Below are 25,242 nucleotides of genomic sequence, written 5' to 3' on the forward strand. Positions count from 1 at the left end.
GTCCCAGTAGGGGGTGTGGCAGTCCTTTGTGTGAGGGCAGGCCCTCCACCCTCCCAGCCCAGGAAGACCCATTCAAAATGCAGATGTATGCAAGTGAGGCTGAGTACCCTGTGTTTGGGGTGTGTCTGAGTGAATGCACAAGGAGCTGTCAACTAAACCTAGCCAGACGTGGATTGAAGGGCACAACAAGATTTTAGTGCAAAGAAATGCTCACTTTCTAAAAGTGGCATTTCTAGGATAGTAATATTAAATCCGACTTCACTAGTCAGCAGGATTTTATATTACCATTCTGGCCATACTAAATATGACCTTCCTGCTCCTTTCAGATCAGCAGCTGCCACTTCAACAATGTATGAGAGCATCCCCAATGTTAGCCTATGAAGGGAGCAGGCCTCACAGTAGTGTAAAAACGAATTTAGGAGTTTTACACTACCAGGACATATAACCACACAAGTACATGTCCTGCCTTTTACCCACACCGCACCCTGCTCTAGGGGTTACCTAGGGCACACATTAGGGGTGACTTATGTATAGAAAAAGGGGAGTTCTAGGCTTGGCAAGTACCTTTAAATGCCAAGTCGAAGTGGCAGTGAAACTGCACACACAGGCCTTGCAATGGCAGGCCTGAGACAAGGTTAAGGGGCTACTGAGGTGGGTGGCACAACCAGTGCTGCAGGCCCACTAGTAGCATTTAATCTACCTGCCCTAGGCACATGTAGTGCACTCTACCAGGGACGTACAAGTAAATTAAATAGTCAATCATGGATAAACCAATCAGTAGTACAATTTACACAGAGAGCATATGCACTTTAGCACTGGTTAGCAGTGGTAAAGTGCCCAGAGGTCAAAAGCCAACAACAACAGGTCAGAAAAAATAGGAGGAAGGAGGCAAAAAGTTTGGGGATGTCCCTGTCAAAAAGCCAGGTCCAACAACCATAAATGAGCATAAAATGTTGTACATATAGTGGAACCAAACAAGGAGAAGTATGTGGTCTACTTATTTAAAATGGTGGTGGTATTGGTGACTAATTGTCCCTTTAAATACACACTCTGTACTTGTTGACTGTATGGTTCTGTGGGAGGCTTATGCCGAAACGTGTCGGCGATATCTGCACCCGAGGGGGGAGTAAATAACATTTGATTAAACTAAACTTACGGATTGCTGTGCCACCTACTTCTTTTCCTTGATGTGCAATACTGGAATACTCAAAATTCGGAGAGGAGGTCCTATTTTTATATATATATATATGTATATATATCTATATATATATATATATATATATATATATATATATATCCATATCCCCCCTTATATGGAGCACATGACAACACCACTGACTCTCTAAATCTGATCACCTCAAGTGCAGCTACCTGAAAATTGCAAAAAATGTATTGCTTCATCATTACTAAAAATGCTGTGATAAAGCAACCATAGGAAACTTCCTTTATTACTGGGCACATAATAAATATATCAATTACATGTATTTACCTCATGACACAGATATTAAGGACAAATGTGGTTATATACTGGAGATTTCGCATTTTGTGTTCCATACAAGCCAAACATATATAGTACTTTACCACCATTATGCCAGTGCCTGCATTTGGGCAGTAGGTATAACACGTGTGCCTTCACACACATGTAGGTACACTAATACATGCACAAAAAACCCTCAAGACATTTTGTTTTAAATTCTTCTGTGGCTGTCATGATTTTAACTCTGTATTGGCTGCCTAGATTCGCCACATGTGCACAACAAGCTGAGTGGCCCTACATCACATTTACACTTTGAGAGTGATTGACAGCAAGGTATGATTTGGACCGTGCAATGTTAGTCATATTGTGAATGAGAGCCTCCGAACACCTGGTGAGTTGATACAACTTATATGAACCACTGCTGATTAACTCAACAGCAGCTCAGCACAGAGCTACAATGATGCTTATATGTCAGAGTGGTCTACAGGCAGGCTCCATATGGACAGGCTTGTCATCGGCAGCACCTGCACCTGTCCACAAAGCTGAGCCTGCCAAGCTACCCTGATCTGTACCAACACTCTCCTGGGCCAAGGGAGAAGCTCAAGTACTGAAGGAGAAAAAGTAAAAACTGGTGTTACTCGGAGTATGTGAGTACTGGCCCATTTAAAGCATTTGATTTTGAACAATAAGTCTTAAAGGACAAGGGGTGTCAGGCTGGAAGTGGTGTGGTATCTGTAGCACTAAAAACCAGGACCAAGAGAAGTGCAGGAGGTGGTACAGGAGCCTCATGGTGTTGGGACTGCGCAGGTCTGGAGAAGGTCATAGCGGACCAGTACTGCTGCAGAATTAGTGTAAACCAGAAGTTATGCTGAACTATAATTGGTGCGAAATCATGAGCTGTGCAAAATGACAGACTTACCTTAGAGAATGGCAGGCCTTAACATTTGGCATTGTTTCAGTGCAACTACACAAAGTCAGTTGTGCACCGTAGTGCACTTAAGAAGGATTACTATGAACAATGGCTGTTCAAGGAAGTGACCAAAGAAGCAACCACAGCCTAACTACAAAGGCTCCCTGTCTATTGAATGATGATCTCACGTATTTCAAGTCTGGAGGTGCTCCAGTGCAACCTCCCCATGCTGATGCTGACGCCTATGTGCTCCGGAAGTTCCCCACATTCAGAAGAAATGCAGCACAGGTTGCGCAGCACAGAAAGGAGCTGAGCCTGCTGAAACTATTAACACACTAGGAAAGTAGTCAAATTTTGACTGGAAATAACACAATTTTCCAACCTCCGAACTAATTAGAGAGCTACAAAAAAACACCTCTCATTACACTTTTCACTTGCTCGTTGTAAAAAAGATTCAAACCCATTCTGTTAATTCTGTCATCAAAAGCATACTTCACGTGTCTCGCCAACGGCATGGACCATATATTAGATGGCTTTAAGATAAAAATCCTAAAAAAAAACACATTGGCCCTTCTTTTTTACTGAGTTTCTAGCAACTTCTTTGGGTGAATTTATTTTTCTCAAAGTCTTCCTAATAATATTATTGTCTGCTAATTGTAGTGTTTCCCTCATGATGGTGTCTTAGACTTTGAAGAGTCTTCAGCCAGACTGGCTTCCATGATTTAGCATGTATTGAGATGTCTTAATGGTTGTTTTTTTTGTTTGCTGAGTTTTGGAAATAGTTTGCACCAGGGTCTTCCTGGTATCCTTCTAAGAATATTCATGTGTGGTAAAGAACGTCGTGGATTGGCTTGGTGAAAGAAAACATGTCCCTCTAAGTACCTGCACTCTGCATGCGTATTGTGCTTAAAGGGGTCTATTTCAAAATTCCCAGTGCAAAACAATTGGTTTTCTACTTTTAAGGTTCAATATTCTTGCCCAATAGAATTACTCACCTTGCCCTACCTAAGATTTTCAGAACTCCTGTTCAATGGTATCTAACATTGGCCCTACAGTTTTTTGTTGACATTTCAACATAATAATTTGCAGCTAAAAAGACTTGATTAGATTATGCAGCACAGCATTGTGTGTAAAACACAGAATTGTGTGATTTAAATAATTCCATCACACATTTCATATGGCCAGGCTTAGAGCTGAACAAGCCACATATTTCTACAAGATTATATTTGTTACATCTTATGTTATCTTCTGCATCCGAAGCAACGTCTTCTACTTCTGTCTTGTTTTTCTGGATGTTTGTGTGTAATGTGATTCAGTCTGTGATTTAATCTTGAGTGGTGGCACCTCCTTTGCATAAATATAATCTTGCCTTGGGTACCACTGTTTCTAATTTAGAAAGTACTGGGTATTGGCGAATAACAGCGTGATTTAAAGGTTTGATTACTTTCCTACCACCACAAAGCTAGATGCAACACCAGATCTATTTTAGACTGCCGGGCAGCAGGCACAGACATAGGGTCTACGTTTGCATCTGTTCAGCCAGTACTTGAGAGTTTGGCAGAAGGCTATAACCTCCTCCCACATACTCTAAGTATGATCCTTGGAGGCTAAATACTTGACACAAAACCATAGTCCTATTAGGTGCTTTCCCACTTAACCACAATGTGTGCTTTTGTGCAAATCATTATTGCACCCTGTGCCTTAGTTTTCTTATCTGCAAAATTGCATACCTTTTCAGGAAGAGGCTAACCTGCAGCATTACGTTCTATGTAACAGAATTTTCACTTGAAAATGTTCTGATCCACTAAACCGTACCTGTGTTACTGTTGGCCATATAAAGGCAGTTTATATAATTGGGTTGTAAAATCTGTGGAGCGGCACAAGATGCTCCCATTAGATATGAGCATCTCTGGCGCAGAGCTCAGTCTAGCTATCTTAATAGACTGAGCTTTGCGTCAAATCCTATGGGCCTTTGTGCTAATCCGCTATACTAAAACCCAGTACCTCCTCCCTGATAGAAGGTGGTGCCAAGGTATTTCTACGCTAAGAAAACAGCACCTTTTCTGTTTAAAGCACCTTGCATCGCGTGGAATCATTTTAGACTGGTGCAGAGCTTTAGTAAATCTGGGGACCCGGTGTAAACCACGTGTTTGAATCACAGTACAGCTAACTCCACCCAAACTAATTCCAAGACTGATAACTTGAGAACCTTTAAATTGGGTAATATGGACACTTGAAACTCATAGCAGAAAATGTGGCATCAGGCGCAATATAAAACCAAATGAGTTTAATGATGACTATTGTTCATTTCAAATCTGGCAGGAAGAGGTAATGTTGAGTATTAGCTTTACCACAGCAATTAAATAGTGCTGAAGTCTGAGCTATAAAAGTTTCTTGTTAACAGTGCCATGTATAACGGTAGGCACTTTGTACTGAAGCATTCCTTGTCCTGACCCATGGGCTTCCTTTTCGAACTTCTACTCTCAAGTAGATCTGATCCAGGCCAGAGATATGGTTTACACTTGTTTTGAGTAGATGGTCTGGCTCGATTGAAAATTGTACCTCCCTTAAAGGTGCAAACATTTCCGAGTGCACAGCTCACTGATAAACAATGGAGAGTTATTCAGATTTTTAAAAGCTATAAAACTCAGAGACTGTGGAACTTTCCTTTATCCCCAGGATGTAAATATTTTGTGAAAATAAAGTTAATGATGGCAATGAAAATGGATTGCACGTCTTGTTCAGGACAAGCAAGCAGATCTGATGAGCCCGCCTGGCAATCTTGCATGTTTTTATGATAAGAGGTTTGCTCTGCTTCAGTCGCTCACCTAGTAACAGATTGACTATGTTAAAAAAGTAGCTGCTACAGAACGGTTACTGTAGGCGCCTAGCTTTGCAAGTCGTTGTGTCTTGTATTTGTTAATGTTGATCTCTTTGGCTAAATTAGGTGGCTTACTACTCACCTTTTTCCAGTGGCGGCCACTGCAAATGTCGTCGCCGCAGCTCGCCACCTCGCGCTTTTCTTCAGATCTCCCAGCATTCACTGGGATACCAGCACAGGCTCCCCAGCAATCCTGGTGCTGCTTTCATGGTAAAGCTACACAAAAGGATGATGGACAGAGTGTTGAAACTTTTCAAAACGTACCCCCCCAGCCATAGATCTGGGTTTATTCCACTGTTCGTTTGCTCACCATGCCACCCCAGTTTGGACCCAGCCATGTACAAATCAGTCTTGACCCTGTTCCCTGTGGGAACAGTCCAGCCTGAACTGCCAGGCCAGGTCCTCCCTGGACCAAAAACAGGCATCCTGGGACCGGGTTCAGGGTATCACCCTTCATCAGCAAGGCTAGCTTGAATCCAGTGGCACATTGAGCAAGGGACCCACGTCTCGGCATACCCTTCCCACTTAAGGCTACTTTAGCAACACAAAAGGATAATGGATGGAATTTTGAAACTTTTCAAACACTTGCCCCCCCAGTCACAGATCTGGGTTCAATCCATTGTTCTTTTGCTCACCATGCCACCCCAGTTTGGACCCAGCCATATACAAACCAGTATTGACCCTGTTCCCTATGGGAACAGTCCAGCCCAAACTGCCAGGCCAGGTCCTTCTTGGACTGAAAACAAGCATACTGGGACTGGTTTCAGGGTACCACCCTTCATCTGCCCGGCTAACTTCAATCCAGTGGTATAGTGAGCAAGGGACCCACGTTTGGGCATACCCTTCCCACTTAGGGAAACTTTAGCAACAAAAAAGGATGATCATTGAATAAAGTTTCACCAAAAAATGTACTTTCATTTACTTTGATACACATATTGAGGAATGTTTTTAGTATCCTCAATTATCCCAATGCATATAGTGCATTCAAGGCATATATCTACAGTGCCTCTGCTACCAATCTAAGATTGATCAAATTACCTTTACATTTGGAGATAAAGGAGGGGTTTTGGTCCTGGCCCTTTTTGCAGGGTTACCCCAAACACTTTGCATTCCCCCTACTATTTTCTGACCACCTTTTTTGGCTTTAGAACTTTGGGCACTGTACCACTGCTACCCAGTGCTAAAGTGCATGTGCTCTCCCCCAAAACATGGAATGATTGGTTTGCACATGTTTGCATATCTGATTTACTAAAGTGGTATACCGTATACCCAGGGCCTGTAAATTAAATGCTGCTAGTGGGTCTGCAGCACTGCTTGTGTCACCCACACAAGAAGCCTTTCAAACCAGTCTCAGGACTGCCACAGCTAGGCCTGTGTGCGCGGTTTACTGCCACGTGGACTTGACATTTAAAACTACTTGCCAAGACTTAAACTCACCCTTTTATTAAGTATAGGTCACCCCAAAGGTAGACCCTAGGTAGCCCTATGGGCAGGGTGCTGTGTAAGTAGAAGGCAGAACATGTACTTTTATGTTATGCATGTCCTAGTAGTGACCAAAAGCCTATTTCGTTTTTCACTACTGTGAGGCCTGCTTCTCTCATAGGTTAGCATGCAGAATTCCCTTATATACTTGTAAGTGGTAGCTTTGTCATGTTTGGTATGTTTGGATGGTAATGATAAGACCTACTTACTGGTGTAGTTGGATTTTATGTTAGTATTTTAGAAATGCTAGTTTTAGAAAGTGAGCATTTCCCTGTGCTAATAACTCTGTGTATTTTGCAGCATGTCTCCAATCTACGTCTGGCCTGGGTGACAGCTACGCTTTGTGCTTATTTTCTAAACAACCACAACACAGGAAGGGCTGGGTTGTGATAGGAGATACATCTACATTCATCTGCAAACTGATAGTCTTCCTGGGTTGGGAGAGGTGTTTCACACTTACACATCAAGAGGGTGTGTCCTGCCCTCACACAAAGGGCTGATTTACCCCCCTATTGATCGGCTGGAACCAGGGCTGGGCTGAAAGGAATTGCTGTGCACTTCTAAGGGTTCCTTTGAAGTCACTCCTTCATCAAAGACATTTTGGAGCATTAGTACTGGGGCTCTGATTCCATATTTTCAGACACTGAGTGTAAGTTGTGACCAGATGCTGCTGGGTCTACAATCTTTCCATTGCCAGAGGATCTCTGTGGTGCCAGGAGGAATAGCCATTGGGACTACTTGCTTTGTTGTGCTGGCCCACCTGCCTGGCTGCTAAAGGGATTGCCACTTTGCAAACAGCCTTTATGTGCTGGCTTGCTGCCTGCTCTCTGCTCTGGTGCCCCACTAGTGCTCTCCAGGGACTTATGGCTTGCCTCCTCCCTCTTCGCCATCATATAGTTGTCCAAGAGTGCGTTTTGAGCACCTTGTGATGAAGGGTTCCTGGGTCTATAATTAGAGTGTGGGGGAGCGTTTCGTTCTGGGCTGAACTGAAGTACGGGTGCTCTTTGAATGTTACTGCAATTCCACGAGCGGTGAGTGCTGGGGTCCTACTGAAAGCATGTGCTTTCTCCCCATTCCATCTTAACCACCGATCAGCATGTGGCTAATCCTCAGTTCAACATGAAGGGAAGCAAGAGCTGAGCTGCGTTCCCCCAAAGGGACGTTGCCAAGGCAACAGGGAGAAGCCTTGTTGCACCAGTGTAGAAGCCTAGGTTCGGGTGCCACAGGCAATGCTTTCAGGACTCGCCGACATTCCCAGCACCATCTAGAGGAGACCCCTTGATGTGGCTGGCACCCAGGTCAGAGGAGACCTTAGAGGCGCCAAGGCGAGCTGCACTGGGTGGTTGGCAGCTGTGCTGCATGCCTGCAGGCAGTTGCATTTGACTACTTTGTACAGAGGACTCAGTGAGGTTTCCCCACTGACACTTACAGTGTGTGCGTGTCCCCTGTTGGGACGCACTTTAGAGGCATCTTTTACTTCAGTGGCATTACGGGGTGAAGCCACAACAGAGGCTCCCAGTCGTCACTCAGAATTGGTCTGAATTACCATATCATGACGAGTAGGCAAGCAGGTGTTCCTGCGGCCTACGCCTGGGTTATAAATACACTCGTTTTCACTGAGGCTCACAAATCTACCATAGTCCTTCTAGTAGGAGCGCAGAGGCGCTGGGCCCTATTTTTTTATAGTTATGTGAGGATTTCATGTGGTTGCCTCTAAACTAGTCTGCATTATCTGCAAAGTATTCATGGTTGTATGGTCCTATTTTATAATTCATGTGCTTTTCCCTACTTACACTGGCAATACATGCACTGATGTTATGATGTATGTCATTTTGGGTCTTGCATTGTCCAGGATAATGAGTACTATCTCAGTATTTGCATAATATGCACAGTATTTATGATTCATGTTGTTTTGGTATTGTTTTATGTACAATATACTATAGATATTTTTATATAATCCTGTGTGGAGTGTCTTGTGGTGTATTCATGGTGTTGCTGTGTGAGTGTGTTGCACAAACACTTTGCACATTGCCTCTGAGGTAAGCCTAACTGCTCTTCGCCAAGGTAAAAGAGGGGTGAGCACAGGATATTTGTGGTGTGTAACTTACTTGCCCTGACTAGAGGGGTGGGTTCTGCCTGGTTTAGGTGCATACCCTAGGCAACCAGAAACCTAATTTCTAACAAGGGGCTATTGTAATATTCAATACTTCGTATTAGGAAAGCCCGATCAATAAATTCCCTCAGGATAGGGATACATATTAACTATTGGATTCTGGTCCAACATTAAAGTTTGTCCACATCTTGGGGGAAAGTCTGGAAAAGGCTTTGTAAAGGGATTGGATTACAGAGAATACCAAGCAGTATTGAACACATGCACAACCCCGGGTTCTAGTGCGATATGTGTTTCCCCAAAACCATAACAACCCTACTCTTTCAGAAGGCAAATCAATACTTTCTGCAGTGGGCTCCTTTCAGGAACCGGTAGGAAAATATGTAGACCCATTTTTGCAAGGCACAGCTAAAAATACAATTACTTACGTTCAAGACACTACAGATTTTTTCTATACCTAAAACGGTTGAGGTCACCATAGAAGACAGATGAAACGTAGCTCTTTGCAATGGATGTTACATCATTATGTACCCGGTTGTTACATAAGTGAATGTAATTGTGTGCATCCCATTTTTAATAACAGTCATATTATATATACCAAATTGAGTGCAATCTTTCAAGATCCGCTTACATTCCAAAATGTAAAGTAATTCTGTTTTTATTTCGCGTATTAAGAAATGCTGACTGTGTTTACTGATTTGAATGCAATTCTTTTCAAGATTTATATTCCCAGGTTATGACAGTAAGACCTTGATTAGTGTGTTTCTTTATGCTGATCATCATATCAGTACTTTATTTGTTGGAATGTTAATTTGGATTTTCTTTGGACTGCTTAGTCAGTTGTTCTTCATGTATTTTCTTGTACATGAGTATAGAGCAGGACGGGATATTATTGGTTGTCTTACCGAGGTCGTGATCTTGGTTTGTGGTTCATTCTTTTCATCTGTTGTCGGTTACGCTGCCCAAGAATGGTCTATTAAGTGAGGCTACGCACTCCTCAATAATTGTAGTTGTAAGTGTATTAAATGCAGAGGTTGGTTCGATGTTCTGTAACTTAGCTGGTTCTGTTAATTTGGAATTCATTGTCTGATAATCCTATGTTTGGTTCCTCCCTAGAATTCTCCGTGTCTGTGCTACTGATTGGCGGATCATGCCATAATCACTCTTCCTGTTTCCCGGGAAATAGTTGATCTCTCTCAGATTGATCTACCAGGCTGGTCAGCTAACCGGGATGGCGAATAGAGCAACTGGTGATAGAATTGTATTTAAATGCTGCCATTTAAGTTGTTTTACTACTGGCTGTGCTCACACTGACATCCCTACCTCTATTACTAATTGAGCATTTCCATGGTGATGTGGAATTGAATGAGTGTTTTTGGTATGTCTTCAGAAGGGTCCAGTCTTTGTTTTGATGTCCGTATACTAAGCACGTTTTAATTGGGTCATTTCACCTCAACGGGCTTCCATTGAGCACTGTTGTTGTGTGGCACCTCTACAAGGTAGGAGCCTTTGATGGTCTTTGCTAGCATTATTGTGGCGCAGGTGACAAGTTCTGGGCAGTTTGCATGTATTATAGTTGAACGTAGTTGTGGACATGGTTGATTAGAGGTGCACAATTGGTTAGGTTTGGTCACTTGATATGTGTGTTTTTTTTTTTTTTTTACCCGGGCCATGAAAACCGTCAATTACAGTGGCACCATGGTCAAGTTTGGGGACTTGGCATGAGATTGGTTAGGTACTGGATCGCTGTGAATGGTTCATGTAATAATATATATTCAATGTGGTCATGGCTTTTTTGCATTAATAAAATGTCTGTAACTAATTATTTTATTTCCTATCTGCATGATGTCGTGTAAGCACACATTATAATCAAGATATCATTTCAGCATGTTTTTGAAATAGTAGTCTCCTGTTTGTAACGGATGTCTTACGCTCCCAAAAAGTGCATTGAATGCGTGAAGTACATTGAGGTGACTTGCGGAAATGCATGGACTGACAATAAAGGAATCCGCATTTGCTTGAAAGTCAATAAAAGAGAACATTTTAGGATTACATTTGATTCAACTTCCTTCATACATAGAACTAAAAGGAATCCGAAGCTGCAATTAAATAATGAATGAGCTACCATGCCAGACAACGAAGAGGAGTGCACTGACTGTTTCCGGGTGAATATCCTCAGGCATATATGGTTGGTCATATTGAGTGGCTCATGTCAGGGCACTTGGTTGGTGCTCCCAGATGAACACCTACACATTTACTGATCTTCCTGATGGAACGTAAATCACAATTTATACGGCACTGTGTGCTCCCCGCAAGCCTTGGCTCATCTTCAGTTTAAGCGCCCGGTCTCAAAGCCCAGGGTAGCGACCATTGATATATAAGATGAAAGGCAAGAGCGCTCAGCACTGACCTGAAAATCAGCGCCATTCGTGAGACCAGTAGAAGGAAATGTTAATTATTTCAACCCCTCGTCAGGGGGTAGTAAGAACTATATAAATACAATTAAAATGATTAAACATTCATTCATTTGTTTAATCCAGAACCCCCTCTCTCTCTCTCTCTCTCTCTCTCTCTCTCTCTCTCTCTCTCTCTCTCTATATATATATATATATATATATATATATATATATATGTGTGATTTCTCAATTTGAAGCTATTTCTACAAATGAAAACTGTGCTACATTTACAGTTCGGAAAAGAGCAATTTAACTACAGAGTACTTTGCTACAAATTAAAGCTGAAGGGATTAGTGCGGCTTTATCCAGCGAGTTATGCACTCTAGTTCTTTTGAACTCGCTGTACAAGCCATCACATGTCGGAGTGTCCGCAAACTGTGGGCTGTCACTTTAGCTTAGCAGTTGAACCTTGTGTGGGTAATAGGATTCAGGTCTGAGGGCCGTGCTGTCCTGCTGAGGTGTGCGTGCCTGGGTCTGAGACAGCACAACACTGGTGTTACTTCACGCCAGAAATGCACGGGGGGGAAGTGGGCATATGCAATATTTTTATAGCAACTTTTATGATTAATGAACTCTCTCTCCCAAAACTGGGCTGTATATGAAGAGGCAAACGTGTCAGGACATCACGACAAACAATTACAGGGACTGTTCTGACACATCTGGCCACCCTACTGTTTTGTCTTGAACTAATGCTATTTTGTCCAAGCGACACACTTAATAATATATTTAGGCTAGGGCAATTTACACTTCATCCTGTATAGGTTGTCATCGCACAATTATTTATTTCTGACATTGTATTTACTGTGTGCATTAATAATACTAATGTCTGTGAAACATTTAAATGCATTAATGAAATGAAATCACTGAGAAACTGAAGCTTTATAAACGTGTGCACTGATATTCATTTGAGTTTCTTTCATGTGCTCATTATTCACGTTTTATATTTGCGCTTTGGGTTGTATTTGCAGAGGTGGCATGCATTTCTTTGTGCATGTTTTAATTTATTTTGAAAGTTATATGTGTGCATGTATAATAATGTATTTGAAAGCACATTAAATGTTTAGTTAAAGTTAGCCTGACTAAAGGCCTTAATTTTGAAATGTACTGGACTTGGTCAGCGTGTTCTTTCTTTCACAGATGTTTTGTCATGATTTCATTACCTAGAGAAAAGGAGTATTATTGTATGTATTAGTTTATTGCTATTAAGGGCTGAGAAGAGAAATCTTGGCAAAAACATAAAAAGGAGGCCTGCAGCTTGAAGACCTGACAAGCAGATAAAGCCTCCTATTAACTGTGTATCAGGAACGGGAGATGCTCAAAGTTGCGGTAACTGTCCAAGTTCTGTGGGATGGGAAATTCAGGTGATGTTCCAATGCACACCACAAGAAGCTAAGTGATTGGTTCCTGGTGGGGTGGGAAGAGATATGATTGTTGCTGAAGGTTTTACTTATTTTAAATTAATGTTCACATTGTCAGAAAAGAGCAGATTCCCTTAGCCTTTGAGTGGGAAAATACCTCTCTGCTTCCCTTATTCTTGCAAGTGTGAAGCTTCATGCTAAACACTTATTCCCTTTTCTGGAAGACTTCTACTGGAAGACTTCTGCTGACACCTTCTTGCATTTCCAGATTTTCATAAGACCCGCACTTCTACATACCCTCTACAAACCATCTTCATACTTAAATTTAAAACTTCGATTAGATGACTTCAGAACCTGTTTATTTGGATAGAGGAATCAGAGTTTCTTTATGTGTCTTATTGAACCTATTGTGATACCTCTGTTTGCCGGCTGTAATATTGCATTTTTTAAATATTCTTCTGGCATGCACATTTACTGGACTGATTATTAATTGGTAATAAAACTACTCAACTTCAATCCCTGATTCTTATTGTGAATCCAATTGAGCTACACGAGAATTGAAATGTTTTATTATTGTTAACTCCCTTTGCTTCTCGGTCAACTTAAAAAGATCATCAGATGAGAGATTGTAAATCACACACCTGTGAACTCTCATATTAATACAAGTGAGCAGGGCTCAACATATTTCCATGTTTCTATATTAAAAATTGTGGGAGAGTGGATTATTAACTTTAAATACACGGTTCAATATTATAGATGTCATAAAATGCACTACATATGTAATTTCAACATTTGCATCATTCTATGAACAAAATTGTAGGCCAAAGAAAATGGGGGTCCAGTTGTTTATTTCATTTTAACTGCCTTGAACCTTTTGACATTGTATATAAGCCCTAACAATAACCACTTGTTTGTGCAAGTGTATAGCAGGTCAGAAGACACTGTGGTAATGAAAGATTTTCCAAACTCAATAAACACAGAACTGAACTTATACACACACAATACAAAGAGATGATTTTGTTTGCACAGATACTTGATCTTTTGACATGTACAGTGCTGGGGGGCCTTTGTATACTTATACTTGCATCACATTGCACACTGATGAGCATGTTATCTGTGAATATCTTGACGATTTTACAAGTTTATGTAGAGGTTAAATGTTACATGAATACCAGTCAGACCAGGGTAACAAGGAATTACTGTAGAAGATAAGAAGGTGTAAGATCTAGAATGGAGTGGCCAAGGGGGGATTCTTGATGTAAGCTCTAACAGAACTCTGGCAAGACCTAAACTATCCAACCCCCAAATAGTAAACCGGTTTCTAAGTGGGGGGTCTCTGGCTCTCTATTGGGAACCTCCTTCTCTGAAGCACCAAGGAAGTCATGAGAGTTATGCAAACGATACACATGCAACAACAATCAAAAAACAAAATTAAATATAACAAACACAGAGGTTAAAATTTCCAAACCAATTTAGATAAAAAAGGGAAATGCATAACAAGGAAAATACCCCCAAAATGAAGAAATTCAGATTTGAGAATAAAAGCGGGAGAGAATTAAGGAACCTTCGGTGGGGGACTGCCTCTCCCAGACGACAACGGGGCGCAGATGGAGGCCTGCAGCCTGCCGCACCTGCGCTATATAGCGCTTTCAGTCTTCCCACAGGTGAATTAAGGACCTCTTGGTGGGGGGGCTACCTCTCCCCATGACAAGGGGACAGAGGAGGAGCCCTGCATAACACCACACCAGTGTCTGCGCTATATATTGATTTCAGTCTTCCCACAGCGCTGGTGAATTAAGGAACTTTTGGTTGGGGTGAGAATCTCTCTCCCACATGACAAAGGAGCAGAGAAGGAGCCCTGCAGCATGGCGCACCTGTGCCTTCGATATATAGAGCGTTCAATCTTCTTGTGGCACGGGACAGGAATGAGCTGCCAGTGGTGGACCCGTCCTGCGCTTGTCAGCACCAGGAAGAGGCAGGGTGCGGGTTGGCTTCTTACTTTGTTTGGTCTAACGGTTCTTTATCTTTGTGACTTAAGATCAGGATAATTTCCCCATTGATCCTCGCTGACTGGTTGGGGTACTGTGGACATTGATGTGGAACATTTTATTCCATCTTCTGTGGGATTTGGACCCTATCGGGGACCTACACAGAAACTGGTAGCTTACTTCGGGTGACCCTGTGAGAGGGGTCATATTTTCACAACTTAAGAGGAACTGGAACCCTCCTGTTGAGTCATTGGCTTTTTAGTTTGTAGAATGTCCTATCAGCCATAAGTCCTGATGAGGCCTATAAAGATGTGGGCTGAAACGCATCAACCCTGTTCTTTATATGGAGCTGTTTAAAAAAAAATGGACACTGCTAGAAGCTGTTGCTCTAGAAGTTAAATGAGGAGGCACGCTGAAGGAAACATATGTGTCTTTTGTAAAGGCGACCTGAGTAGTGGATTATATTTTTCAGGTTTCATATATAACCACTGGGGGACACTTTAGTATGAAATTGATAAGCTGGATAGGCTAAATGGAGCTTTAAGCAGACAAATGGAGAATTGTATATTAGTGCTTTATGTTGTATATGATATGGTAAAAGGTTTTTTCTATATAAAATGGAAAAATTGATGTATGTTCGCACCCACTGTAAATGAATGTTTTGTGAAAATAAATACAAAGCTGCATACATAGTTTATGATTGCTGGGTTTAAAAATAAATAGGATTCGGTCGGTGAATAAGTTTATTTTTACGCAAATTGATGGTTTTGTTTCACAAGCACATTAAGTAGTGTTTGCTGGAGGGCAGAGTTTTTCTCTCTTTGTTCTTTTGATGTCCTGCGCCCGTCAGCACCAGGAAGAGGCAGGGCCATTTTCCGGGTGCGTGTTGGCTTCTTATTTTGTTTGATCTAGCGCTTCTTTATGTTTGTGACTTAAGATCAGGATCATTTCCCCATTGCTCCTCGCTGACTGGTTGGGTTACTATGGACATTGATGTGGAGCGTTTTATTCCATCTTCTGTGGGATTTGGACCCTATTGGAGAACTACACAGAAAATAGTAGTTTACTGAGGGTGACCCTGTAAGAAGGGTCCCATACTCACAACTTAGGAGGAACTGGAACCCTCCCATTGAGTCAATGGCTTTTAGCCTCTGAGCAGCATTGGGTGGAGAGTCTGCCCTGGAGACTGACCTGAATCATGGAAAAGAAGAAAGCGCCCACTTCTAAATCAATGACCCCGCATACTACCCCCGAGTCTCCACTATTGAGGGTTTTTTGAATTGGGCTGTAGGGGTGATTTCAAAAGAAATCGAGATGGCTGAAAGAAGGATGTCTCTTACTGTGGACAGCCTTCCCTCAACCTCTCATCATTCCCCTCGTCCTGGTGGTTCAGATGTTCCAAGCAGGGTGGTGGATCTGGGAGGAAATACCGGCACCAGGGAGTTTAAGGACGACCAGGAGAGTTTTTCTGAGCCTCTGGATCTACTTCTAAGGGAAAGGGGAGGGTGGTGGAGCATGATTTATGGCACACTCAGAGGTGTACGTCACATAGTGTAGCTGCTCGAACTGATGTACCGTGGTATTTCACATCAGTGCTCGGATCACCCTAGTGATGGTCTTTTGTAAGAGCTTAGGACAGGGCGCAGTGATAAATTGGATCCCTTATTGGCCAGGTTAACCCAAATTGAACTTAAAATTTCCTCACTGAGCAATCGCATTGGTAAAGGGGGTGCCCTGAAGGTAGGGCAGCACACCGCACTAGCAAAAATATACCTCGTCTAATATAGGTCCTTCCTGTAGTTCCAATATTCCCTCTAAGGACTTGACTACCTGAGGGTATGACTCTCAGTGTTCTCTGTGCACTAGTGGTGCCCCACCAGCCCCTCTGGCCCAAGTCGCCTGTGGGGATATCTCTGTCTCAAGTAGCACCCCCACCCTTTCCTCCAAACAATGGGGTGGTGATTGATCTGCCCCCAGAAGCTACCCCACAGGTGGTGTTTCTGGGGAATGTTCCACCACGGCCCAAATCTTTACCATAGCCCTTTCATGAGTTAAAGTGCAAGGTTGTGCACTGGTTAACTCAGCATTCCAATGTGGGGCTGGGCATCTATGACTCAATCATTATGCTTCATAGAGTTGGATGGGAGGGCTTGGAGAGCAAGCATAGATTCTTTGCATCCTGAGTCTTTCGAACAGATTTGCCCCTTTAAGCAACTTTTAATCTTCTAATTGACTGATTACCCCTGGCTCCAAATTATGACCCCTCAGTTATGTTTCCATTCCGGTGGATAACCCAGTTGTCAATCTGAAGTTGCTGACCTTAAATACTGCAGGTTTATCTGCCAAGTTTTACAATCAAATGTGGTTGCAGTTTGTAAGGGGTGCTCAGATTGTCTGTCTTCAGGAAACCTGGAAGGTATGAAATTCTTTTTTTCTAGATGGCTACAAGACCTATTTTTCTCCAGCAGTTCCCTCGGGGCAGGGAGGGCTGGGGTGATTATTTTTGTCACCGTGGAATTATGTGGGTTTGCCGAGGATCTCAAATGGGATGCGGGTATGTTGCAAGGGTTGAGGATGGTTGTCCCGGGCATTCCTTCATTAGTGTTGATTAATTTTTATAATGCTCAGGCTGGGCATCATGGAATGCCTAGTTCTCGTGGGTTGTGATCTATTGTGGACTCGCTGCCCAAGCAGGGTTCTAAGAGGGAGATTCCAGCCAGAGAACTATGACTGTATGCTGACTGCTGAATGCTTCGCTACAGCTGCTAATGCAGACTTCAGGCCTTTGCTCGGGTATGGGGGTTGATGTCTTCCCAGGGGAACCTGAAGGGTAGACTTAGAGCTTAACACGCTGTGCTCTATTATAAGCCTAGGTAGGAATTAGTCTATTGACTGTCGTGACAATATGGTAGCCTTATTTCTATGCTTTACTCTCCTTGTCACAGAAATCCGCTCGAAATCCAGTAGTCTCATTAGAATAATGAGAGCCTGCACGCGCAAGAGACAGACAAAATAGATAATAGTTCGACAGTTTTAGAGCTTCAAAATATACTCTCACACAAAGTAGTGTTGGAAATATTTGATGTATTGTTGTTGGTGCTTCAGATACCGAAGACTGGTTAATGTAAAACTTAGCATTTTTTCACTTTTGGTGGGCCACAAAAATGTACAAGTGTAAGTGGAATATATCCCGTATTGGCTATTCTATTAAGAGAAGAGTACCCTTGTAATTGTGTTCAATATATAAAAAGTATGGAATTAAAAATTAGGAAACATGCATGAATGTATTTGGGAAGCCACTACGTTGAGAACTTGAGGGTTGAATGGGAGGACAAAACACTTGCAAACAATAACATAGGTAGCTCCACGTTCAGGTGCACAAAGATTGCTACTATGAGATTGCTTGGCACAGGTGATGGAAATACACTGCACCCCCATAAAAAGTGGTATATGAGTACTGAGGTCCCGAAATAAATTTATATTGCAAATGTTATATGATTAAACTAGAAATGCTGCAACCACGTTAAGGAAACTCAATAGTCCCTCAGGAGACTGGGTGAGTATTAGGTACAACAAAAATGTGATCCTGACGAACCCCCATCACCCAGTAAGGTTTTTAATATATATATATATAAATATATATGAGAGAGAGAGAACAAAAAAACATGCTGTTGGATACAAATCAGTCGCATAACACAATAACACACACCCTTAACCAGTATGTCAATGGGTGGATCTAAAATTGGAATTATAAAACACATAGGCCCTCATCACAACCCTGGTGGTCAAAGACTGCCAGGGCGGTTTCAACAGTTGCACCGTCAACAGGCTGGCGGTGCAATCCTTGGGATTACGACCGCAGCGGAAGCGCCGCAGTCGCACTGCCGGGACCGGCGGTTTACAGCCACGTTAGTCCCGGCAGTTGTAATCCTCCAGGGCAGTGCTGCGCTGCTTGCAACGCTGCCCAGGGGATTACGAGTTCCCCCTCCTGCCAGCCTTTTCATGGCGGTAGGAACCGCCATGAAAAGGCTGACGGAAAGGGGAGTCGCGGGGCGCCTGGGGGCCCTTGCACTGCCCATGCCTTTGGCCTTTGGCATGGGCAGTGCAGGGGCCCCCTGCCACGGCCCCATGGAGCTTTTCACTGTCTGCATTGCAGACAGTGAAAAGCGCGACGGGTGCAACTGCACCCATCACACCGCCGGCTCCATTTGGAGCCGGCTCCCGTGTTGCATCCGACATCCCCACTGGGCCGGTGGGCGGAAACTCGGTTTCCGCCCACCGGTCCAGCTGGGATGTTGAAATGGCCACCGCGGAAGTGCGGCCGCATTGGCGGCCGCGCTGTGGTTACAACTTGGCGGGCGGCGGTTGCCGCCTACCAAAGTTGTAATGAGGGCCATAATGTAGTGCCCGCATGTGATTCACACAACACTTGCCAGATTGGTGGTAATTGTTTTATGTATTTGATAAAACATAATGGAGAGCCATTACTCAACTCTAAATAATTCTAAAGCTGCTTCATTTAGTTCTTGAATGAACTGACCATGAACACTTATACAACCTGCAAGGGACTTCCTCACTCCCATACGTTCCTCAAAGGAACCGTCCAGTCACTAGCACGCCATATATTGTTGTTATCCCTTAACACGAGTTGACGGTCAGTGATCAACTCTTGGTGATCAAGGATGGGTGTACTTTACAACCTGGACAATACTATGTATCTTCAACTGCCCTGTTCTCTGACTCATGTAATTTCACATCTTACTCCCTCTACGACACTACTAGATGTCATTACTTCCAACTACTGCGTCTATCTAATGATCCTCAATTAAACTGGTGATCTACCTTGGTGTTTGTCTCACTCGACTAAATCTCATGGCATTTCCTTTTGGTTAAGCATCACCCAAGCGACTAGGATTCTGTCACTCCTGTGTTGACTCCATGTAGTGTTTGTTGGTGGCTTGTCACTCCTGCCAGTGCTAAGATTCTGCTGCTCTTTGGTTAACTCCATGTTGTACTTCCTGCTGGTTTGCCACTGCCACCAGAAGCTGGCCTTCTGCATATTTCAGAAGACACTGAGACCACTGTTACCAGAATGTAGCTCTACACAGCCATGACCATTTGCCAAATCGCTTGCATGATCACTGCATTACTGAAAGCACAATCACCTGACTGATGGCCAACATGACAGATTGCATCACATCATTAGGACATGTCATGACAGATTGCATATTTCAAAAAAGGAGTATGCAGTTCCTATGTGAAGGGAAGTGTCAGTATGAACAGGTTGGTAATAAACTGAGGAATCGGGAGGGGGCACCTGACTGGTGAGCTCAGGAGCAAGAGCCCTTACATACCTAGGTGGGTGTCACGCTTCATCATTGGGCGTGCTCCACGTTGGGCTGGTGCTGTAGCGCCCAGTGTGCCCCACAGGGGGAGGGGGCTCTTTGCCGGAGATCTTTTGTTTTTTGCTGTGTGGGAAGTGTAGGAGCTCTAGATGTAGATTGGGATGGATATAAGTTAGTTAAAATAGACTGATACCCTATCAATTCTAATATGTGGGTTCTCTGGTCTAAATTAAAATCTATAATAATGGTGGCTAGAAACAGAGATAATGGGCTGTCCAACTCAAAATGTGGTATAGCAATGGGTCAACATGTTTCTTGCCGTGCATCAATGGCAATTCATTAGGACCAAGAGACCTAATCTACACAGTGATTGGGAAATATGTGAAATGTTGGTAAATAGTTTCCAAGCACAGGTGGTATACGTAAATGTTATACCTTCTATTGTTAGAGTAAAAACGACCTGAAATGAAAATAAAGGAAAATAAAACAATATATAGTTATTATTGATCTAGTAAAAATATGATGCTCAAAATGTGGCGTCCAAAGGACATCAGCGCATGCCGCAGTGAGCTAGCCCTTAGAGGTGTAGGTGCTTAAAACGCACAGCACAATGAGATAGTGTAAGACAACAAACAGGTGACAAACTAGTGAACACACCAACACACAAAGTTATCAGAGACCATGTGTGGCCAGAAAATACTCACCCTATTTGGATCGATAGTCTAACCCCCGTTGAGTGAAAGCAGAGACCGCACTGAGGCCCATATTTATACTTTTTGACGCAAACCAGCGCAGGTGCTGGTTTGCGTCAAAAATGTTACCGCCGGCTAATGCCATTCCTACGCGCCATGCGGGCGCCTTATTTAAGGAATGATGTTAGCCGGCGCTGCAGACCAGTCAGAGTAAAAAAAAAAAATGACTCAAACCAGGCAGCGCCGGCGTAGGGGAAAATGGGGGTTGTGCGTCAAAAAATGGTGCATGTCAGGTTTGAGGCAAAAATCATGCCTCAAACCAGAAGTGCGCCATTTTTTGACACACAACCCCCATTGAAATGACTCCTGTCTTAGTAAAGACAGGAGTCATGCCCCCCTTGCCCAATGGCCATGCCCAGGGGACTTCTGTCTCCTGTGCATGGTCATTGGGCACAGTGGCATGTAGAGGGCCCAAATTAGGCCCCCCTATGCCACTTTAAAAAAACAAAAAAAAATACTTATCTCAACTTACCTGTACTTACCTGGGATGGGTCTCCCCATCCATGGGTGCCCTCCAGGGGTAGGCGAGGGTGGCAGGGGTTGTCCCTGGGGGCAGGGAAGGGCACCTCTGGACTCTTTCCATGGTCAGAGACCATGGAAATGAGCCCACAGGTTACTTAACGCCTGCCCTGACCCAGGCGTTAAAAAACAGCGCACATCAGGCTGTGCGCCATTTTTTAAGGCCTGCCCCCTCCTGTGCGTCAAAATGACGTGGGAGTATAAATAAGGCGCACAGGCCTTAAAGTCATTTTTTGGGCGGGAACGCCTACCTTGCATGTCATTAACGCAAGGCAGTTTCCCGCATCCAAAAAATGACTCACACAGAGGAATTTTGATGTCTCGGGCGTCAAAGTTTAAATATGGTGCACGGTTTGCGCTGAATGTGCGTCAAAATTTTGACGCACATTCGGCGCAAACAGAGTATAAATATGCCCCCAAGTTTGCAGGTCATTGCTAGATTGAGGAAAAGAAAACATCTGGGACGTTTCCAGTTAAGCAGAGATACCTTGAAAAAAATTAGGAGGAGAATAATACTCGCGATTTGGTGGCGTGCACTATGCTTTGCAACCTAACCCACTTATGCCACCTCGGCGGTGTGGGAGAAAGGAAATGAGCGTAAATGAGCATAAATACATTCTTGTGCGCCGCCCATGATCAGCTGCCTGTAAGTGTAAACAGCTGAGAAGAACAGCTAGACCGTCTGAGTACTACAGGCATCTAAAATAGGGGCCATGTCGGAATTCCAGCCCGAATCGGCGAGGGCAAAAATAAAAATGTACCCTGAGTAAACTCAAGTGTCCACAAAAGGAACAAAAAATGCAATAAAAACCTTGCTTGTGATCGCACACCCCCATCAACACGTGACACTCTCCTACTCATAGGAAATGTGTGCTCCTTTTTTTAACTTAGATTTTTGGGAGCACGTATGCTGGACCTTCACGCGCTCTCAGCCCCTCCTCTTGGATAGCATGACACATTGCATGACAGATTTTGACAGCTTTATATAACATATTGAATGTGAAATTGCATGGCAAACTACTAACAAACTGTGTTAGAACAGCATGACAAATTGTAGCGCAAATGTATGACAAATGTCTTTAATGTTGTGTTCCAGCACATTAGCCCCTCGCCAGGAGTAGAAATCAATATATAAATGCCAGTGCAAATTGAAACTATATAGTGTCAAAGTTCCTTATTAGTTTGAATCCTCCCATGTAATTCAAAACAACCTTAACCGCTGTATATAAAGAATTAGACAATACATTTGCGTGAAATGATTATTGCAAAATTCATGACTTGGCACGAAAACAGCATAACAAACTCTATTGTTTATGCATGACTAAATAACATTGGGCTCCCATGTAGTAGCATGCTACCCATATGCAAAGCATTTCATTGGCTCATCAAGGGTAGTAGATACCGTGTAAATTGAAATGTCATACCATTCCACACCCCACCCCACCCGAAGAAGCCCAGTGATTATGTCAAACCTATGTATCTCTCCGAAACATCTGCCATCTTGGGAGGATCTCCTTTCTTGTAAGTGTTGGCAATTCACAGAATTGCCACCTTTCTCTAAAGGATGATTATATTGCTTCTCTTCATCAGCACACCACCCACAAACCACAGCTCACACACCATTTAACCTCACACATGACCTCTACTACTGCAGGCAGAGTTCAATCTAGTGATCTCAAATGCTTTTTGTTTAGTTCTGTTTTAATCTTACAGATTTATTCACATTCCTAATAGAATGAGCAGATCTACTTTTGAAGGTTTTGTGACCTCGCTTGAGTAGGATTTACTCATTTTTGGGATTCACAGGGTTACATACACGACAAATCTTATGACCATCAGAGGCTCCCTGGCATACTCCTGGAAAACATGGTGAAATTGCATTTATGACTATGCGGAGGAAATTATGCATGCACAATCGCACTCAGAGCACATTTGCCCACGGACAAATACCACTGTTGTACAATGTCTGTTTGTATGATCTCAAGGGGAGAATATTTTTCCATGTGGAGAAACCCCTTTCCCTACACCCCACAAATTGTTGTGCTGCTCCCTTCTTCTCACCCTCCACAAGGATTTACTCCCGCTGATGACAGGAGCAAATCTTTCACCATTTTCTGGGTGGGAATGGGTAAGAGAAAGGTTTGGAATATACACAAAGGCTCTTAAGTTCCCAACATTTCCCAGAAAACCAAACCCCAGAACGCCCACTATCCATTCTTGAAGAAGGGTTTACTCACTGGAAACATTATATCATTCTGGGTTAGTAGTAAAAGGATTTATGAGTTTAATCTCACTTTATGTGATGATCTTGCACTACGTGTTCATTCAAGTAATTGAAGGGGTAAATTGAACTTACTCCAATCTCTTTGTTTATTGAATCCAATCATTTTTGACTTAATAGAGTTGCTCTACAGGAATAAGATTGTGATTGTTTTGCATGCATTTTTAAGGTATTAAAAACACAATATGGTATATCTTTCTGTCTACAGTGGGATTTTGAAGATCTGAACCAACAATGGAACGGCAATCATGACGACATGTCGAATATTGAACCACATGACAGCTCCGTACTCAATGTGAGATCGAGAGAGAACTCTGATTTTGCACAACAATCATCTAATTTGTGACTTCGCACCAAAAATAACTGCAAGTGATGCAGTGAGAAAGCACAGGAATATTGGAAATCTTTTTTTGCACTTTGGAATTTATGGGCTGTTCGCACTCTTCAATATTCACCCCATGGATTCCCATTTAAGCATAATATGCAGTGCCTTTTCAGAGACCCAGTCAAAGGGAAAATGGAATATGTGCCTTTTGACTGCCAAAGAACAATGATACAAGGAGCAAAATGATATTCAGTCATGGAAAAGAATGTGTGCTCCAAAAAATTCAATATTATTGCGCCATGAAATGGTACTGATGATATTTGTTAACACCTGAGTTATAAAGCTTGGTGTAAAAATAAAAAATGGGTTAAAATTGTTTAATGATCGATCGTATATGTTTCATCGTTTGTTCTGCTGCTGCAGTCTGTTTTCTATCATATAGAAAAAAAACTCACAGGCCACGTCAGCGGTATAAAACGAGAAGTAGATCATGTTGAATGTTCACTGTGGCGGTCTGAAAATGGTAAACTTGGACCAAGCAAGGACTAATACCCGCTGACGTGTGTGAAGAAGGAACGCGTCTCCTGTCCAGGCAAAAATTTGGAAAAAGTGAACACATAGTGCATTTTACATCACTATATCTACCTAAATGAGCTACAAATTCATACATTCTGAGAGGCATGCAGTATATGAAACAGTACTATCCTAGTGCGATGACAAGCTTGATCCGCCTCATGGGTGTTTTCATCATCCACAAGACCTTTTTAAGAAAATGGTGGCAAAATAGAGCATTTCGCAGGCAGCGGTCTTTAAAAAACAGTTAAATCGCCCTAGGTATTAAAGAAAGTTCAAAGAATTCCAGGTATGGGATTTCACGTGGCCTCTTATTTATCACAACCTTTTCTTCACTCCTTTGTTTAATTTTTATTTTATCTATTACTTCTTAGTAGTTTCTCACTTTTATGTACCGACTAAAACTCTTCTTACTTAGAAGGGTCAGGATGGAAATGATCAGATCTCTAAATCCCAGGCTTTAGACAACTCAGCAATATGGATTTTAGAGGGCCAGACAGTGAAGGTACTGCTCAGGCTTCAGCGACCACACAGTCTCAAACACTGACATGTTACATCATCCCACATACTCAAGCCTCAAACATCGTAGTTAAATTATCAAAAACAGCTTTACCAAGAAGGGTGAATAAAAGCCGCCACACAAGTCACGAAATAGCCTGAATAACTAGTGCTCTGTGCCACCAAATAAACAGAGTCAACTAAAATCTCCAGGGTCCAGCATGAACTATCAATGAAATATATTTTGGAAATTGAATGGTTTGGTCACCCAACACCAGCTTGTCAGT

At 42.7% G+C, this 25,242-nt stretch overlaps 1 protein-coding gene across 2 annotated transcripts in view; it reads left to right on the forward strand.

The window, feature by feature from the left end:
- Positions 1-24,260, forward strand: part of TMEM44 (transmembrane protein 44) — a 143,614-nt gene extending 119,354 nt beyond the window's left edge. For both annotated transcript variants that reach the window (XM_069213164.1, XM_069213165.1), the window contains one exon: positions 23,768-24,260. In XM_069213164.1, coding sequence (XP_069069265.1) covers positions 23,768-23,905 — 138 coding nt within the window. In that variant the 3' untranslated portion in view covers positions 23,906-24,260. The remainder of the gene's footprint in view (positions 1-23,767) is intronic.
- The last annotated feature ends 982 nt before the right edge of the window (positions 24,261-25,242 follow it).

Source organism: Pleurodeles waltl, chromosome 11 (genome assembly GCF_031143425.1).
Source record: "Pleurodeles waltl isolate 20211129_DDA chromosome 11, aPleWal1.hap1.20221129, whole genome shotgun sequence".
NCBI classification, from domain to species: Eukaryota; Metazoa; Chordata; class Amphibia; order Caudata; family Salamandridae; genus Pleurodeles; species Pleurodeles waltl.